Source organism: Myripristis murdjan, chromosome 20 (genome assembly GCF_902150065.1).
Source record: "Myripristis murdjan chromosome 20, fMyrMur1.1, whole genome shotgun sequence".
Taxonomy (NCBI): domain Eukaryota; kingdom Metazoa; phylum Chordata; class Actinopteri; order Holocentriformes; family Holocentridae; genus Myripristis; species Myripristis murdjan.
The window spans coordinates 29,484,515-29,505,384 of record NC_043999.1 but is presented as its reverse complement, the minus strand read 5'-3'; the positions used below and the strand labels follow the sequence as shown (position 1 = coordinate 29,505,384).

At 42.1% G+C, this 20,870-nt stretch overlaps 1 protein-coding gene across 2 annotated transcripts in view; it reads left to right on the top strand.

The window, feature by feature from the left end:
• Positions 1–20,870, top strand: part of prkdc (protein kinase, DNA-activated, catalytic subunit) — a 422,427-nt gene that overhangs the window by 220,645 nt on the left and 180,912 nt on the right. For both annotated transcript variants that reach the window (XM_030079770.1, XM_030079769.1), the window contains exons 42-47: positions 567–745; positions 844–1,012; positions 1,117–1,182; positions 1,269–1,332; positions 6,530–6,678; positions 7,061–7,207. In XM_030079770.1, coding sequence (XP_029935630.1) covers positions 567–745; positions 844–1,012; positions 1,117–1,182; positions 1,269–1,332; positions 6,530–6,678; positions 7,061–7,207 — 774 coding nt within the window. The remainder of the gene's footprint in view (positions 1–566; positions 746–843; positions 1,013–1,116; positions 1,183–1,268; positions 1,333–6,529; positions 6,679–7,060; positions 7,208–20,870) is intronic.

The following is a 20,870-nucleotide window of genomic DNA, read 5'->3' as shown; positions in this document are numbered from 1 at the left end:
ACTGAACTATGTTTTAAAAACACAAACAGCTAGCTAAGAGGATGGCTGGGAAAGTGGAAATTCGAGAGCGGTCGGTTGGTTTGACAAGATCCTTTAATTCACACGTGAGCGGGCAAATACTCCCCGCAAACACACACGCCGCACAGATCGGCAGCGTGTGTGAGCTCGTCGTATATCATCATATAGCAGTCAAACTAAGCTGCATTTTCACTTCCACTACCAGGATGCCGATTAACACACACACTAGCGAAGAAACCGAAACACAAAACAAAATCCTCTAGGAGGGGAATTTCTCGGCTCTGTTCTTCCTCTTTGGCAGTTTTGGCAGCAACTTCCAGTGCACTCTTGTTGATACAGCGCCACCACATCGGCGCAATGCTGCAACTGCAGTTAAAATGACATCCATCTACCACGGCGCTTGTCAGAAAATAACAATTTTGCCGACGTCAGAGTTTTGAGAGCCGGGGGTGGCACGAAATTAGGCTGAGGCGGCCGCCTCGTAATTTTATATGCAGGAAAAATCCTGAATATATGCTATAAAAGTCCCATTTTCTTACCATTTTCAGGCCAGTGAAGCAGCATTTGAAGCCCAGTTGCTGAAAAAGAGTGGGTGCTACAAGTTGATGGAGCTTCTCTACTCTCAGCTTCTGAAAGAAGAAGTTTATTCCAAAGAATCACGCATTAATCAGGCCTACTGTCACTCAGAGAAGACAGAGGGCAACGAGCTGTCCAAGACCTTGATCAAGTAGGACTCCACAACACTTTAATATTAAAAGTGAACCCATCCATTGATTTGTTTCCCAACAGTTCTTGATGACTTAATGAGCATGTACTTTGATTCAGGTCATGTTTTGAAGCCTTCACTGAGAACATGGCCGGTGAAAGTCAGCTTCTTGAAATAAGGAGGCGATACCACTGCGCTGCATACAACTGTGCCATTAATGTCATCAGCCGCAGCTTTAGTGAGCCCAAATTCTACCAAGGCTTCCTCTTCACTGAGAAACCAGACAAGGTAGAAAGTACTGATGACTTAACATTTTCCCACACTTAAGTTAGCAAAGCCTCTAAAGTTTGGTGCAGTCAGTGAAACATCATCTTTCTTTCTTTCTTGTCTAGAATCAGTTCATTTTTGAAAATCTCATTGATGTTCAAAGAACCTACACATTTCCCATTGAAATTGAGGTACGTCACTTGATAATGCCCCTGTTATATATCTGATATATTTGAGCTCAAATCATTGTTTAATTCTCCGTTTTTAATGAATGTAGGTCCCACTTGAGCGAAAGAAGAAATACATCATGATACGAAGACAGGCAAATGAGGAGAATGGAGGTAAATTTTTAAATTTTGGCTTCACAATGGACATCTGCACATAAATAACAACCGTCAACACTTCAACATAATCTACAATTCGACATCACAAGTCTGCAGTATGCACATTTATGATGCTCTTGGAAACAGACACCAAATTTTAACATATTATGATGTATATCAATTAGGAAAATGTAGACAGATTTTTTGTCAGACTTTAATGTATATTTAGGGGCCGGGCAGCCTAAGGCCCTGCCAGGGCCCTCTTGTATTCCTGCGTCTTCTTCTTCTTCATTCCTCTTTCTTTCTTTCTGAGGAAATCTTACTTCCCATGTGTGAAAAACCACCAAATTTTGCACAAAGGTCTAGTCCCATGCCAGATTACTTCAGCTGCAAGCACAAGCCAATAGTCCTGATAGTGGCGCTACAACAAGCCTCTAAATTTCAAAACTTTGATAATTCATAACAAATCAACCATATGTACAGCTTTGCAATTTTCACCAAAATGTAGTTCCAATACTGAAGAAACTTCTGTACATGTATCTATGGATATTCTCATTTATCCAGGTCATCGTTCTCTTTGAGCAAATTGAATCGTAGGCAACTGGACTTGTATTTGTCTTAGGAAGACGTTTCGCCTCTTATCCAAGGGGCTTCATCAGTTCATGCGCATCAGTCTTTCTAGTCCGCACTAGTCTGACAAAGACAGTGGGGTAAGGTCCAGGTATTTAACCTCTGTGGGAGTGTCCACCCAAATGCCTGTGGGTGTGTTCATGCAGGTGCTGGTTTCACTTGACCATTGTAGTGGTCTAGTGTTAACGACAGTCGTTAGGTGCTGGTTTCACTTGACCATTGTTGTGGTCTGGTGACGGACAGTCGTCAGAGTCAAGTGAAACCCTGGTGAACGACGATTGTTGAGAGTCGTCTGAGGTTAATTTGTTGAACCTCCTGGGTACCGATGAAAGGGCAACATTATAAATCGGAGATAGGTGGTGCCGCAGACCCCCTCCCCTGTTGAGGGATGGTTTTTCCACTTTCATATATATGGCCTCTTTTACTCCTCTCTCAAACCATCTATCCTCCCTGTCCAAAATCTTAACATTGCTGTCTTCAAAGGAGTGTACCTTTTCCTTTAGATGTGAATAGACAGCTGAGACTGGACCTGAGGAGTTCGCCCTTCTGTGTTGGACCATGCGTTTGTTCAGTGGTTGTTTAGTTTTCCCGATGTATAAGTCCTTGCATTTCTCACTGCATTGGACGGCATATATTAGGTTGCTCTTCTGATTGTGTGGTGTCCTGTCTTTTGGGTGAACCAGTTTCTGCCTGAGAGTGTTTCCGGGTTTGAAACATACAGGGATTTGATGTTTGTTAAAAATCCTCCTGAGTTTCTCTGAAACCCCAGACACATATGGAGTCACAGTGTTTTTGCCTTTGTCTTTCATTTTCTCAGCATCATCAGTGTTGTTATTCTTTCTGGAGTGTGTTTTGCCAAAAGCCCAACTCGGATAGCCACAAGTTTTCAGGGCTCCCCTTAGGTGTTTGTGTTCTTCAGCTTGGGCCCGAGTGGAGGTTGGTATGTTATCTGCCCTGTGTTGCAAGGTTCTGATAACCCCCAGTTTGTGCTCCAGTGGATGGTGTGAGTCAAAAAGAAGGTATTGGTCTGTGTGGGTGGGTTTTCTGTATACCCCAATGTGGAGGCTCCTTTCCTCATCAAAGTGCACATCACAATCCAAAAATGGTAAGTGGTTGTCTTTAACATCTTCTCTAGTGAACTTGATGTTTTTGTCCACTGAGTTGATCGGTAAAAGCCTGTACATCTTGGGTTTTGATCTTCACCCATGTGTCATCCACATACCTGAACCAATGGCTTGGAGGCATTCCTTTGTATGAGTTTATGGCCTTGTGTTCTACCAATTCCGTGTATAAATTGACCACAATGGGGGATACTGGTGAGCCCATAGCACAGCCGTGCTTTTGCATGTAAAATTTGCTGTTAAACTGGAAGTATGTGGTGTTGAGGCACAAATCCAGTAACTGGCATATCTGGTCTGGATTGAGGTTTGTTCTGTCTTGTAGGGTGTTATCTTGTTTCAGGTGATGTCTCACAGTTTCCACTGCCTCCATGGTTGGAATGCAAGTGAATAAGGAGGTCACATCGTATGAAACCATAGTTTCATCCTGTTCTATTTTTAAGCCTTTGACTTTGTTCACAAAGTCCAACGAGTTTTGAATGTGATGTGGTGTGTTACCAACCAGAGGGGCTAAGATGTTGGCTACATGCTTAGCAATATTGTAGGTTACAGAGTTTATGCTACTCACAATGGGTCTGAGTGGGACCCCTTCTTTATGGACTTTAGGGAGTCCATATAAGCCTGGAATGGTGTCTTATGGGTGACTACCACTCCAAAATATCCACACTACTCAATGACACTAACACTAACACCTATGAAATGTTGAAATGAGATCCCTCCAGTGGCTACAAAAGAAAGGTCATAGAATGCCTCCAAAAACTACAACAAGATGGAGCCCTTGACGGGCCACAATATCTCCGTCTCTATAATATTGAACCTTTTCACAATATTCTAATTTTCTGAGATTTTGATTTTGGGGTTTTCATAAACTGTAAGCCATAATCATCAAAATTATAACAAACAAAGGCTTGAAATATCTTGCTTTGCATGTTATGAGTCTATATAATATATTAATTTCACCTTTTAAGTTGAATTACTTAAATAAATGAACTTTTGCACGATATTCTAATTTTCCAAGTTTCACCTGTATGTGTGTGTGTGTGTTTATATATATTTATATGCAAGATGTGTATTTTCAGATTTTTGTCTTGATGACTGATTTTGTTACAGTGGTTTGAAATCTGCCTTTCCATGCATGGCGGCTGCTATCATGTGACTGGCTTAGTCAGTTTGTGAAGCCTCACATGAATTGACACTTGCCAATTAGCTCAATGATAGATGATGGTCCTTGGTCTCAGAGATTGTGAGTTCAAGCCTCAGCTGGGGCAGAATGCACATTCTAATGTGTAAATCCTATGTGCAGGCATCATGCTATGTGGATTAGAGACTACTAAAGTTAAAATAATTACAATCCAGGCACTTTCACCAAAAACTCTTTGTCAACACTTTTCCCTGTTTATTTTGTTTAGCTATCAGCCAATATGCAGAGTCTATCGAGAAGCTACTTTTACATTTTACAAAATGTGTTTTCATCTCTGTCAGCATGGGTAAGGTTTAGCTTTAAACTAAATAGATCAGGCCAGCTTATTCATAAATTATTGCGTTAATTGAGATTAATTAATTACAGTCATATTGTTTTTTAATCGAGTTAATCTCATTTTTAATCTCTAACTTTACTTTTTATAAAATCTGTTTGTAGGCGTTGGGCTTCGTGTGCTTAAGTTGTTGGGGGTGGAAAACAATGGTCAGTCACACCCTGAAGTGGACATTGATTGAATTCCTAGCAGTTAATCTTGTTCTTCCTTTCTTGTTCTTGATTTTTCTTTCTTTTGTTGTATGAGTCTGATTACAACTAATAGGCCTCTGCTATGAATCATATTAAACTGATTGATTGAGAGAAGGCCAAGGGTTTGCAGCGCTGTCAACAAAGCAAAGGATGGCTGCTTTGAAGAATCTAAAATAAAAAACATATTTAGATTCATTTAACATTTTTTTCTTTGCTACATAATTCCATATATCTTGCTTCATATACACTGCTGATCAAAATTTTAAGACCAGTTGAAAAATGGCAAGAATTTACATTTTGCACTGTTGGATCTTAAGAAGGTTCTAAGTAGAGCTTCAAAATACAAAAAGAAGAAATGGGAGTGAGACAAAAAAAAAAAAAAAAAATTGAGTAAGCAATTTATTGCAAACAACCATTAAACCGAAATAGGCTGTTCATCAGCTGATCAAAAATTTAAGACCACAGCCTTTAAAAGTCCAAATCTAGGCAAAAATGTGGATTCAGTGTCATATATATATATATATATATATATATGTGTGTGTGTGTGTGTGTGTGTGTGTGTATATGTATGTATACGCACACACACGTGTATGTATGTATATTTGTGTATGTATATACATGTGTGTATGTATGTGCATGTATGTATATTGGATACACACACACAAACACACGTGTGATTTTTTTTTTTTGTGAACAAGTAGTCATCCTTACAATATATCTATTGACCCTTTGCACATGACGTCACGTTCCACTCACGCGAAATATGAACGCCATGACGGACAGCAGAAGAACAGTGGACGTCAATTTAAGATACGGAGGCGCGTTATAGTTGGTGACATTCCGTGGTTGAAGATAGTTTTTAATTTACTTTTATGGTGGTATGATGGTGATTTCCTGCTGTGCCCTGCAGTGTGCCAACAGGCAAGGCGCCAAATCTAGCCTTTTACAGGATACCTTTTGATGCGGACAGAAGACGGCGATGGGTAACTGCTATCAATCTTAAGGACTGGCAGCCGTCCAATACTCCCGGATCTGCAGCGAATATTTTTAGCTATGTTAGAGTCAGTGTAGTTAGCTAACTTAGCTACCGTTAGCGAACAAACTCAAGTAGGGTTTGTTTACTAGTAGCGATGCTAGCTAGCTACTAACGTTAGCTAGCTAGTCCTTCTCAGGGCTCTGTTCGTATTAGCTGGCACTCCTAATTAAGCAATAAGCCCCGAGAAGCCGTGGGTCACAGTGATTTTACAACGGCAATCCTACTTGAGTTTGTTAGCTAACTACACTGAGTCTGTTTTGACTGACTCTAACATAGCTAAGTTTACATAACTTTGATAACGTTTTAATATGAAACTGACCTTGTAAAAAATGTTGGCTGCAGATCCGGGAGTATTTGGACGGCTGCCAGTCCTTACGATTGATAGCAGCTACCCATCGCCGTCTTCTGTCCACATCAAAAGGTATCCTGTAAAAGGCTAGATTCGGCTTACAGCTTTGCCTGTTGGCACACTGCACGGCACAGCAGGAAATCACCATCTTACTACCATAAAAGTAAATTAAAAACTATCTACAACCACAGAATGTCACGAACTACAACGCGCCTCCTTGTCTTAAATTGACGTCCACTTTCCTTCTGCCGTCCGTCATGGCGCCACCTCCCATGTCACGTGATAATTGTGACGTGTCTGCAAAGGGTGAATACATTATTCAGATACTGATGGGATTTGTTTGGTGATTTGTGTAGACATGCCGGCGTATCTGTCCTCCCAGTCCTACATGGCCGATAGCAGCCTGAGTGAGGAGATGAGCCAGTTTGACTTCTCCACTGGAGTCCAAAGCTTCTCCTTGAGCTCCCAAAACCCTGAAGTACACAGACACACCACTGCTAATCAAGTTAGTCACATCATTTGTCCCCATACATCTGTACCACACTTGTCTGTCCAAATGCAGTTTGTTTCCAGCTTGCCAACACTAAAGAAACTGAACCCATATATTTTCTACTCTATGCTCAGTAGTGGCTGGCTATAGCATTAATCCAAAAATATGGACATTGATCTACAAAACCCTATATTGGCCACACCCTAACTCGAGGGATTGCACACAAGTAAACAAAATTAAATAGGATCTTGCATATCATCTTTGAGAAAGGTTTCATTCTAATGCTTTGACATTAATTTGCATTATGTCACATGTGCACAGTTAATGTATTAAAATTACTTCAATTGTCCTGCTTTTGATAACGTTTCATGATGGAAGTGTTTTTACATGGTTGCAGGAGTCAGAGGCGATGATTCCTTTCCAAGATGCGTTGGTGGACCTGGAGATGGATGAACTGAACCAGCATGAGTGCATGGCAGCCATGACTGCTCTGATTGGACACATGCACAGGAATAATATAACCCCCAAAGTAAAAACAGAGCAGGTCAGTGGTGCTGAGGGGCAGCAGAGCTAATTTTACCTGCAGTTTCTATATTAGTCCTACCTGCTCAGCAATATGTATTTTTTATTTTATAGATTTAAGTAATTTCAGTCATATTTAGATTTAAGTCAAACTGAAAAGCTTACCTTTGTGCTAAATTCAAGAACAGCTATGTAGTACAAAAATAGGAATGATCATTAATGTCAGTTTGATTTTGTGAATTTTGTGAATTCCTGGCCTGCAGAGGGAACTGTTTCCTCTGTACAGCAGTGGAAAGTTGCAGGTAACTTCAGAGCTTCAGTTTTGGATGAAGGTTTTGATATTTGATAGGTGCTGCTGTTCTGGTGTTCTGAAAATATCTGCAAATCTCAACATTTTCAAAGACGTTCAGATGATGTATTAATGTACATGAATTGTGTTGTTGCCTCAGCAATTGGGAATAGAGAAAAACAGCAATTGCACAGCTAAAGCATATTTAATATGAATATTAGGTGCTGGGAGAGTGTGAATTTCACCACCAGGAGTGTGTCTAGAAGAAGATCAGTGTTTGGCTGGGCAGTAACAAACTCATGAGCTATTTTTATTTGTTTCACACTTTTAAACTGAAGTAAGTGTGAAACTGATGGTTGTTGAGGACCTCAATCACTTACATTTTGAGAAATTAGTGGACACTGACACAACATCATGTAACATCATGACATTTATCCTGAAACATGATTTGGTGCCTGTTGTTTCATCAGATTTATTTGTTTATTTATTTTTATGGATTTGATGTGGTAAATTAGTGGTGTCAAATTATTGCGTTAATTGAGATTAATTAATTACAGTCATATTGTTTTTTAATCGAGTTAATCTCATTTTTAATCTCTAACTTTACTTTTTATAAAATCTGTTTGTAGGCGTTGGGCTTCGTGTGCTTAAGTTGTTGGGGGTGGAAAACAATGGTCAGTCACACCCTGAAGTGGACATTGATTGGCTGTCATTGTGTTTGGGTTTGTTTAGCATAAGATGATAGGCTCCTATTGTCAGGCCCGGACTGTACATCGGGAGAACTGGGAGATTTCCAAAGTGCCGGCCTGTCACTGGCCCGGTGGCCTGCCCGTCTGTTTTTTTTTTTTTTTTTAAAAAGGTCGCCAGCCAAGTTAATGAAGCTAATATAGAAGGAGGGCCAGTTATCTACAAAAAAGAATCTTTCTTTCTTCTTTCTTTCTTTAACCTTTATTTGTTAGAGAGGGACAGTGTACATTAATAAACATTTTAAAAGACAGTAAAATGTAAATGCACCCAATTATAGCCAAAAGGCTAATTTCCATTGGTAGTCCCCCTGCCAGAAGGATTATGGCTATACCTAAAAGCAACAGATTACAGTAGCAATATTCATATTATCAAAAAAGTATTCACGTTATTAACATCATCAATCATAATCACAGTCACAATCCTATTATCAGTAACAAGAATAACAACAACAATAACGCTGCAAGTAAAATTAAGATTAGGCCATGTGCTACAGAGGTTAGTGTTGACAAGCTTGGTTTTCGATCAGCCATTTTTTAAATTTGACTTTAAAAGAGCTATATGGGAGGGGCTGCCTTATGCTTTGCGGTATTGTGTTCCAGTCTTTGCCTGCCCTACAAGAGAAAACCGATTGTCCAAATGAGGTTTTCCTGAGTGGTATTTCACAGTCCCCTCTAGCCGCCCCTCTGGTACTGCTTGTTGCCGGTGATCTAAAATGAATAAGGCTGCAAAGTGGAGGTGGAGCTAGGTTGCGCCGGATTTTATACATGAGGCAACAATTTTTGAAAAAGACAAGATTGTTCCAGCTAAGTAGCCCGTATTTATTGAGGATTGTGCAATGATGGAAGGATCTTGGTTTTTTATCCAGGATTTTGAGTGCTTGCATGTATAGTGATATTAATGGATTTAGAGTAGTTGAGTTTGCGGTGGCCCAGGTGGGAAGACAGTAGTTAATATGAGATGTTATAAGAGAGAACATGAACATTTTTGCTGCTTCTGTGGACATATGATTTCTGAGGTGCCTGAAATTTCCAACTGAAGCTCTGAGGATTCTGCATACTTTTTAGGGCCCGAGCGCTGGAACAGCGCGAAGCCCTATTGTTATTGTAGTGATTCTTTCTTCTTATTATTAGGGCCCGAGCACTGGAACAGTGCGAAGCCCTATTGTTATTGTAGTGTTTTTTTCTTCTCCTTCTCCTTTCTTCTTAGGGCCCGAGCGCTGGAACAGCGCGAAGCCCTATTTAGGCCCGAGCCCTCCCTTAGGGAGAAGGGCCTATTGTTTTTGTACCGTTTCTTTTTTTCTTCTTACGTGTCATTCGGCCTTAATTTGACCCCCTAAACATGCTCAAAACGACGTAAACGACGAAAAATGTTGTGAAGACCGAAGCCCTAAAACCAACAGGAAGCCTGCAATTTGCCTTTCAAAGTAAAAGTCAGGCCCGAAATTGCGCATTACACAAAAATTATCTCCTCCGAGGCCGTAAATCGTGGCGGCTCAAAAAGCTAATACATGAAAGAGGATACAGTGCTTAACAAAACTTCTGAAGGATTTCGTCATTCCGGCCTTAGTTTTTAAATGATAAGCCCTCGAAGTCGGCAACGCCGACTTGGAGGGCGTCGTTTTTTCCACGCAGTTTGGCGTGAAGAGGCGCACACTTGGCGCTAATGAGGCCCCTGCTGTCTAAAGTAAACGTCGCACGGCTTCGAAAATTATGCCACACGAAAGAGGACGAAAATTCCTACAAAAATATGAAATTAATTTTTAAATTGGAACAAGTTTGTGGCCGCTGTGAAGACTTTTCGACCATTTTGGACCCTGGTGTCCTCTCCTCTGCACTCTGCCCGGTCATGTGACTCACTCTAGCCAACTGACAATTCCGCAATACACACCCATTATAAACCGTCAGCAGGGGCAGAAAAAACACTCAAACTAAAACTGCCAAAACTCAAACACGGTAAAAGATAGTAAAATCGTGTAAATACAAGATTTATAGAGCCGAGTCTTGTGCCTCGTTTAAACTTTGAACTGCGTCTGTAACTGAAACGATGCCCGAGCGGCGCTACCTCAAAGAGAGGTGAGTTTGATCGAATTTTCCATTGGATTGCATGGGGATTTCTCTGTCTGCCTGCATTTTGGTCTGATCATGACACAGCTGCCAGTACTCATGTATTAGCGCAGTACTCATGTCACTCACACACTAGGACATCCTAGGCCTTTCAAAATAAAAGCCCAAAACTCTTTCCAACTGAAAGCACCGAAAAATACCCTGACAAATGGGAAAAATGGATGAATTGTCTGCACTTCAATGACACGAACATCGTGGCGGACCGGCACCGGTGCGAGGGCCGACCAACGCTGCTTGCAGCTTTAATTATTACTTGTCATTAGGCCTTAATTTGACCCCCTAAACATGCTCCAAAACTCACCAAATTTGGCACGCAGGCCAGGTCTGGCGAAAAATTTGATAAAATGGACAAACGGACCCCCTAAGTGCAAAAATGGGCTCGGTAGCGCCAACTAGGCACACAAAGGCAGCCGCTGCGGCCCACAGGAATGTGCTAGAAAGACCAAACCAATGCCGCAATGTAGGTCTCATCAAGCACTACAATTCACGCGCTGACACCCCCCACCTAAAATCAACAGGAAGTCCGCAATTTGCATTTCAAATTCACGTTCTCATCCAAAATTCCGCTTGGAGCAAAATCTATCTCCTCCGAGGGCATAAATGGAATCGGCTTGAAAATTTGACAGATGACAGAGGACACAGTGCTGAACAAAAGTTCTGAAGGATTTCGTCATTACTCGATTAGTTTGGATTTTATAAGCCCTCAAAGTCAGAGTGGCCAAAACCAAAACCTAATTTTTTCCCATGGAGTTTGGTGTGCAGAGGCTGACACTGGGCACTAATTAAGCCCCTGGAGTCTAAAGTAAAAGTCTGACAGCTTTAAAAACTATGCAGATGGAAAGAGGGCAAAAATTCCTACAAAAATATGTAGTTTTGATGTGGATTGGACCAAGTTTGTGGGAGCTGTGAAGAGTTTTCAAACGTTTTTGACTCTGGTGTGCTCTGCTCTGCACTCTGCCTGGACATGTGACTCACTGTAGCTGCCTCAGGAATGCGCAATACACACCCATTGTAAGAGCTCAGAGGGAGCAGAAAACACTCTCAAACTAAAACTGCCATAACTCAAAAACAGTAAAAGATAGCAAAATCATGTAAATGGGAGATTTATAGATCCGAGTCTCGTGCCTCGTTTAAGCTTTGAATCTGTAACTCAAACGTGACCGAGCTGTGACCCCTCAAACAGGGGTGGGTTTTATGGATTTCTCCACTGGATTGAATGAGGATTTCTCTGTCTGTCTGCATTTTGGTGTGATCATGCCACAGCTGCCAGTACTCAAGTCAGTCACACACTAGGACATGCTAAGGGCGCCATCTGCTGGAGGGGCGCTGCTAGTGGCCAGAGGGGCACCAGCAGCGAATGTACTACCAGTGGGTTTTTGTTGGCGTCGTGTGTGTGCGTGTGTGTGTGTGCACGTGCGTATGTGTGTGTGTGTGTGTTTGTGTGAGTGAGTGAGTGAGTGTGTGTGTGTGCCTGCATTTTGGTGTGATCATGCAGCAGCTGCCAGTAGTCTTGTCGGTCACACACTAGGACTTCCGCGGCCTTTCAAAATAAAAGCCCAAAACTCTTTCAAAATAAAAGCACCGAAAAATACCCTCAAAACTGGCATAAACGGACAAATTGTCTGCGCTTTGACGCGCGCACCGTCCCCGACGTGCACGGGGGGGGCGAGGGCCCGTGCAACGCTGCTTGCAGCTTTAATTTTACATGATATTTAAATGTGAGATTATTGTCTAGCACGATGCCTAGATATTTGAATTCATTAACGGTTTTGATTCTTTGTCCGGAGAAAAAAACGGCAGGTTCAGTGTTCAACGTTTTTGCTTTGGTAAAAAACATAGCCACAGTTTTGGGTGAATTCAGTTGCAGATGACAGTTGTTTAGCCACTTGGATATATTTACCAGCACCTTTGTAAACTGCGAGGCAGCCTCAGAATGGTCTTTGCCCTTCAGAAAGATCACAGTATCGTCTGCATACATAATAACCTCGCAGCCTTGGCAAACAGTTGGTAAGTCGTTTATATAAAGGCTAAAGAGGATAGGGCCCAGGATTGAACCTTGGGGGACACCTGTCTTGAGATCTTTAAAGGTTGATTTTGCGTTCTGTATTTTAACACACTGTGATCGGGAGGTAAGGTATGATTTGAACCAGTTGGAGTTAAACTGAGAAAAATTAAATTTATCAAATTTAGACTGAAGAATATTATGATTTACTGTATCGAAAGCTTTACGGAGATCCAAGAAAACTGCCCCAACCACACCCCCTCTGTCCATTAGAGAATCCCTCATCCCTCAATCCCTCATCTGCACAAGCTGTGCAAGCCAGTGATTGAGTGACACTAATCTGTTCTGTTCTGATTACCTCATCATAGTATCATTAGTGCCCACATGTACTGTTCCTGTTTCCCAGCACCCTAACATCACCTTCAAGGCTGGGAGCTTTGCCCCCAGGAATACATGTAATGGTCACTGTTGTTGCTAACCTGATCCTACGGTTATCCCCTTATCCCCGGTTACAGTTAGTCCCCTATAACTAGCATGCTGGGCTTGGGAAGGCTGGGAGAAGCAGAGGGCCCAGGCCAGTCAATGGGACTAGAAAGAGCAGGAAAACGATTCACAACAAGGGGTGGTTGTGAATCGGGACATGCAAGTGATGGCTGGCGTCAGCGAGACCTCTTGCCTCTCAAGACCAGGACAAACTCTGTGCTATCTGCTGGTGAAACTGTGCTAGAGGGAGAACTGTGTGCAAGTGGGTCACTAAACGACCCAGAGGCTAGGCTGATCCTATGGTAGGGCCCATTGAGTCTACAGTGACTAAGCGTAGGTGTAGTATTATAATTCTATTCGATCATATTTGCATTCTCCAGCAAAAAAAAAAAAGGAAGTTTAATTGCTTTTGATAGGCTTTCATAAATGTTGGGGAAATTATTGAAAACTATTATTAATCACCATAAGAGTGATTATTAGTTAAGGATAAGTGTAATAATTACCGATCAAAACTATGTCTCTTGGCGATTAGGCAAGAGAGCAGTTTACACCGGGAATATTACCTTACTATTGACAGCCTAAGCTAGGGATGTCCCCGATCCGATACTATGATCTGAAATCAGGCCCGATCACATCATTTTCAAAGGATCAGAATTGGGTGGAAACTGATGTAGGCCTATTAATGTAATGTTGCACAATGTCACGTCCATGTTGTAAACACCACACGTGCGGAGAGTGAGCGCATAGAAATATACAGTAGGGATGTAACGATTCACTCAACTCACGATGCAATATGATTCACGATGAAGGGTTGACAATTCACGTTGCGATACGATACGATTCACGATGGAGGGTTGACGATTCATGATGTAATGCGATTAATTTTGCAAAAAATATTTGAAATAGGCCTACTGCAAAACAAAGCTGGACATGGGGACGGGGCGAAAATCCCATTTCATTATTTGGGGGGGACAATAAACAGCTAAATTTCAGAGAGTAATTGCTGGGGGGGACATGAAAAAATTGCTGTCTGGCATGACTGTACCTCCCTCTTTCTCTCTTACGCTCCTTTGAAATTTGCTGTACAGCATTGAACCCTCAGCATGTTCATATGTTTTAAATAATGGTGTTAAAAGCAATAATCCTCTAACCAAATTTCTTTGCTCACCGTGCTATTTCCACTACAGTCCATCAAAGTAGCTTTACAAGCATGGGAAACTCAAAATAAGCTTTAAAACTAGAGGAAATACCTTGAATAATCCAACTACATCAAACTATTCTTCAAAAAAACAGATTTATTGTAGTGTCAACAAAAAACAAAGCAAAATATGGCATCAAATAGTGACATACAGTATGTAATATAGTTTGAGCTGTACACTGTCCCTTTTAGATAAAATAAGAAAATGAAATGAAACTATGCCACAAAATAATGAAAGAAATAGATATCTAGAGACAAACTCAAAATATCAGTAAAATATGAACTATTTCTGACATTAATATCCTGACAGATTTTTTGAAAGAATAAAAAACTCAGTATTTGCTCCTCCTGTGGTCTGTCCTCTCTCTCCCTCACTGTCATGCACTCGCTTGAGCTTGGAAACAATCATTAGCTGTTAGCTTAAACAGTGAGCTGAAAGAGGCAGGCTTTGGACCGAGCAGGAGAAAAATATCGCTTTTCATATTACAGCCTTGTGCTTGGTGAACAAGTGGTGTGATAAATGACTCACTGGCTTTCACTTGAGGAGGTTTTCTTGCTAGTTATCATTAGACTGCTGCCTCTCGGGCTGACGGACTGACTGAAAGTTACCGAGCTGCTGCTCTGCCAGTAGCAGGATGCGGACCAAACCACTTTGAGGCATGGGGGAGGGGGTGTTTCAGAAAGTAAAGTAAATATGATACGCCCTCTGGTGGTCTAAAAGAGCATCACAATTCATTTCCATTTTCCTCGATGAGCTTCAAGAGGTAGTCACCTGAAATGGTTTTCACTTCACAGGTGTGCCTTATCAGGGTTAATTAGTGGAATTTCTTGCTTTATCAATGGGGTTGGGACCATCAGTTGTGTTGTGCAGAAGTCAGGTTACTACACAGCCGACAGCCCTATTGGACAACTGTTAAAATTCATATTATAGCAAGAACCAATCAGCTAACTAAAGAAAAACGAGTGGCCATCATTACTTTAAGAAATGAAGGTCAGTCATTCTGGAAAATTGCAAAAACCTTAAATGTGTCCCCATGTGGAGTCGCAAAAACCATCAAGCGCTACAATGAAACTGGCACACGAGGACCAACCCAGGAAAGGAAGACCAAGAGTCACCTCTGCTTCTGAGGACAAGTTCATCCGAGTCACCAGCCTCAGAAATGGCAAGTTAACAGCAGCTCAGATCAGAGACCAGATAAATGCCACACAGAGTTCTAGCAGCAGACCCATCTCTAGAACAACTGCTAAGAGGAGACTGCGCGAATCAGGCCTTCATGGTCAAATAGCTGCTAGGAAACCACTGCTAAGGAGAGGCAACAAGCAGAAGAGATTTGTTTGGGCCAAGAAACACAAGGAATGGACATTAGACCAGTGGAAATCTGTGCTTTTGTCTGATGAGTCCAAGTTTGAGATCTTTGGTTCCAACCGCCGTGTCTTTGTGAGACGCAGAAAAGGTGAACGGATGGATTCCACATGCCTGGTTCCCACTGTGAAGCATGGAGGAGGAGGTGTGGTGGTGTGGGGGTGTTTTTCTGGTGACACTGTTGGGGATTTATTCAAAATTGAAGGCACACTGAACCAGCATGGCTACCACAGCATCCTGCAGCGACATGCCATCCCATCCGGTTTGCGTTTAGTTGGACCATCATTTATTTTTCAACAGGACAATGAGCCCAAACACACCTCCAGGCTGTGTAAGGGCTATTTGACCAAGAAGGAGAGTGATGGAGTGCTGCGGCAGATGACCTGGCCTCCACAGTCACCGGACCTGAACCCAATCCAGATGGTTTGGGGTGAGCTGGACCGCAGAGTGAAGGCAAAGGGGCCAACAAGTGCTAAACACCTCTGGGAACTCCTTCAAGACTGTTGGAAAACCATTTCAGGTGACTACCTCTTGAAGCTCATGGAGAGAATGCCAAGAGTGTGCAAAACAGTAATCAGAGCAAAGGGTGGCTATTTTGAAGAAACTAGAATATAAAACATGTTTTCAGTTATTTGACCTTTTTTTGTTAAGTACATAACTCCACATGTGTTCATTCATAGTTTTGATTCCTTCAGTTAGAATCTACAATGTAAATAGTCATGAAAATAAAGAAAACGCATTGAATGAGAAGGTGTGTCCAAACTTTTGGCCTGTACTGTACATCGTGGCCCAAAAAAATCGATTTTTAACTGCATTGCAGTTCATCGTTACATCCTTAATATACAGACTAGAGCTTGTCGCGTCAGCCCTATGCCACATATTCAATGTCATGGAGTAGGCAACGAAGCTTCTAGCACTGTGTATTTCTATGAGTGGGTGTGCCTTCATGCGTCAGTGGCAGTGAGCTGAGCCGTGAGCTGGTCACATGTATTAGGCTAAGAAAGTGGTTTTGAAAAACTGACAAGGCAAGCGTCTCAAATGTCTGCCATTTGGAAATATTGGAAGTGGAAAGCGAAAGCAGTGCTACAGCAACATGCAATGTCTGCAAGATGGAGATTTTGCGTGGTGGGATGGAAAAATGCACCGTCAACACAACGAACATGATTCGCCACCTGAGAAACAAGCACCCAGCACAATTCTCCGAGTACACTGCAGCAACTTGGGCATTTATCTGTTCATTGTTTCAATAATAATAATAATAATAATGATAAACCTTAAGGGACAGCGTGGATGTGTTCTTTCTTTTTTCTTTCTTTTTTTTTTTTTACTGCACTGCCAAAGTATCGGATCGGGACTCAGTATCAGCAGATACTCAAAATCAAAGGACTCGGACTCGTACTCAGAGGCAAAAAAGTGTGATCGGGACATCCCTAGCCTAAGCACACCAGTACATAAATAAATTGAAAGGCAGGCAGGTCTTTTCCTGAATAGGGATCGGGATTTCCATTCATAAAATACTCAAAACAACTGACATTAAACACACTTTATTACAGTTACAACTAGTATTTACAGACTACGAGATATAGAATTATAGACAAACTATATACAGGTGACAGGAACAAATACAAGGATGGAAAGATTATGACCCGATACACTGAAGTTATACCATGGACTAATCAACCACCATGTACCTGGAGCACCAGCACCACGTAGTTCTGAATGTTAATTAGGGGCCTGGCAACCTAAGCTGCCAGGTCCCTCTTGTATTCCTGTGTGTTCTTCTTCCGAGGAAATCTTACTTCCCATGCGCGAAAAATCACTAAATTTTGCACAAAGGTCCAGTCCCATGCCAGATTACCTCAGCTGCAAACACAAGCCAATAGTCCTAATGGTGGCGCTATAGCAAGCCTCTAAATTTCAAAACTTTGAAAATTCATAACAAATCAACCATATGTGCTACAGCTTTGCAACTTTCACCAAAATGTGGCCCCAATACTGAAGAAACTTTTGTGCACCTAAACCTATTGCAAATTATGAAATCCATCAGTTTTTTTTTTTAAACTGTAAAACTTGTTAAACCTATCTGCTCCCACAATTTTTGCTCAAATGTCACCAACCTTGCTACAGAGCATCTTCAGACTGGCCTAACCAAACGATCCACACAGATTTTTGATTTACAGTGCATCAGAATGTTCGACTGTAAACGGTACTGTAAACATACACTTGCAAATTCTTGGTAAATAAATCTTCAATGTTCATGAAAAAATTGACCAAATTTTGGAGTCATGGTAGATGATGTGTGGCAAATTTCAGAATTTTATCTCAAAAACTCAATTTTTGACAGCATTTTGAATTTTGCTCTCATGTGAACAATTGGTGTCAATGCAAGAATGGCATATTAAACATCAGTTTTTCACTTATGGACCCTACTGGGTTTGTAGGGAACAAGGAGAGCAACGTCCAGCGGTTTCCTGTGTGTGTGTGTGTGTGTGCGCGCGCGCGTGTGCGTGTGTGTGTGACCAGGGGTAAAGTGTCTTACTTTTCAAGGCAGTCATGTACGTCTTTGGTTGTTTTTGTCAACCAAAGAATGCAAGGTTGTTAATTTGGTGATGACACATAATGGCCTTGCCCGATGTGTGAACCCTCCTGCTTAGGTTTGGGAAGCGTTATTTACATCCATCTGGTTAGAAGGTCTTTGAACCCAGCTAGCAATCTTATTGAAGCTCGACATAAATGGCTAGCTGGAATCCACAGTTGTGGCGAATGTTTACTCACAGATGTCTTGCAGGCCGTAACTGACGAATGCCAGTCCAGCTCTACATGGGGAGTGAAGATGTTTGAGTCCTTTTGGGCTCCAAAAAGGTGATAAAGGCACCTTTTATTTGCCTTGGCTGCTAGGGAGGAATTGGAATGATGGAAGTTCTGTGTCTGCTTCCTCCAGGATGAGTTGTTTCTACATAGGACTAGCCAGCTAGACTACCTCTCTTTAGGAGAGACAGTTTCTCTTCTTCTCAGCTTCTCTGAGAGAGCAGAGAGTACAGGACATAGTGGCAGGCAGTGATTTTACAATAGCGTTAGCTATCAAGACACTGAGTTAGCAAGGAGGCTAAGTAAGCTAATACTAGCAGGCCGCCAAAAGTGGAAAATGGGTGTTGATAGGTGTCGTTAATGGAGATGAGACACAAAAGAATGAAAGACACGGTGGCAAGAGCAAAGGAGTGAAAGTAGAAAGCGATAGATACGACAGTCCACAATAACTACAAAATGTGATGAGTTATTTTTTATTTTTTATTTTTTTATTCACCATTTAGTGCATGCATGCAACTAATAACGACAACAACAACAACAAACCTACATACAGTAGCGACAACAATAGCGACAATAGCAATAACAACAAGGAACACAAACATGAACCAAACGTGAGTAGGGAACAGGTAAAACAAAACACAACAAAAACGGAATAAACAAACAAACAAAAAGAAAACAAATAGAGTGATTAAATAGTGTGTTACTGGTTCTTCCTATCAATATGCCCACAAGCACGTACATTTAAGATCCTTTTTTTTTCTTTTCTTTTCTTCCCTCCTCCTCCTGCCCTCCTCCTGCTCTCCTCCTCGGTCCTCGGCTACATGCCTGTGTGGCATCAGCTCACTGGCAACAGTGGAATTGAGCTGAGAATTGTTGAGTATATGTTATTGAATAGTTCGATTTGGTGTTTTTGTAGAGCTGACTGTCTTTCAATTGATTTGTGTTGTGTTAATAGATCGAGCCATTGTGATGAGTTATGACCTAGAACAGCAGCAGCAGTAATGCCAGTTGCATTGGGTTCATATACAATACAAGTAATACAAGATCTATTTCTAAGAATTTGTCACTTCAAAATATTTTGAAGTGAAGAGCAGCTAAAGAAATATTAAATGACTTGGATGCACTGACGCTATTCCAGAATTATAGGCTCTTCAACCAAACTCAAATAGCTGAGTCAGTGTGAGGGGTGGGGTGTGGAGTTGTGAACGTTTGCTTGGTGCCTAACAGATTACAGGGGAATCTACAAATAGTAAAATTTTTTGCACTATTGTTGTTACATTGTGTAATTGCTCTGATCTCAGACAAACCATGAAGCTATTGGGCTAGTCCCCAAAGCCAATTACATGCTGCTCAGCAACTGTGCAGTCGAGGACCTTGGTTTGTGATAATGAAACGCTGTCTTTTTTTGCATTCATTGGGTGCTAATTGTAATCAGTATATTATATATCTGCCTAAGCCTGCAAAGCTTTGAGGGTTGAAACTTCTGTTAATCTACTCAAGAAAGGTTTTTGGTTAGAGTTACAAATCTTTACAAATCTTGCTTTTAAAAACTAAAATGCACACTACTACCAAGTTTATGCAGACAATAGTTTTACTCAAACTACTTTGCATAAGTGTATTTTTCCTGTGTTTCAGAAAGATGAGAGTTATTTCCTCCGGATGGAGTTAAAAAGCCGCATGGCGTGGGGGAGGAATGATTTCCTCAGTCTGTCGGTGGAGCAGGACAGTGACAGCAGCCTGTCACTGAAGCTGCTCCTCTGCCTGGTGATGGTGCTGTGCAGTGGATGCAGTGGATTGTCCATGATTGACAGGAGTCTGCTCAGCGCCCGTTGCTCTGCCACAGATGTCAGGCTCTCAAGTTGTGTGCCCACAACAGAGCCCGCTTTCCTCACCAGTTTGTCCAGTCGTGAGGCGTCCCTCTTCTTGATGCTGCCTCCCCAGCACACCACCGCATAGAAGAGGGCGCTCGCCACAACAGACTGGTAGAACATCAGCAGCAGTTTTTTGCAGATGTTGAAGGACGCCAGCCTCCTGAGGAAGTACAGACGGCTCTGTCCTTTCCTGCACAGAGCCTCAGTGTTGGCTGTCCAGTCCAGTCTATCATCCAGCTGCACTCCCAGGTATTTATAGGTCCGCACCATTTCCACACAGGCACCGTTGATGCTTACGGGCTCCGGGTGAGGCCTGGTCCTCCTGAAGTCCACCACCATTTCTTTTGTCTTGGAGGTGTTCAGGTGGAGGTGGTTGGAACCACACCATGCTACGAAGTCCTGGATGAGTTTCCTGTACTCCTCCTCCTGTCCACCGCTGATACATCCCACGATGGCCGTGTCGTCCGCGAACTTCTGCACGTGGCAGGACTCCGAGTTGTACTGGAAGTCCGACATGTACAGGGTGAACAGGACTGGAGAGAGTACAGTCCCCTGCGGCGCTCCTGTGCTGCTGATCACAGTGTCTGACCTGTAGTACCCCAGTCGCACATATTGAGGTCTGCCTGTCAGATAGTCCATGATCCATGCCGTCAGGTGTGAGCCCACTCCCATATCAGTCAGTTTGTGACCAAGCAGCTGGGGATGGATGGTATTGAAGGCGCTGGAGAAATCCAGAAATGTAATTCTCACAGCACCACTGCCCCTGTCCAGGTGAGAGAGGGATCGGTGTAGCATGTAGAC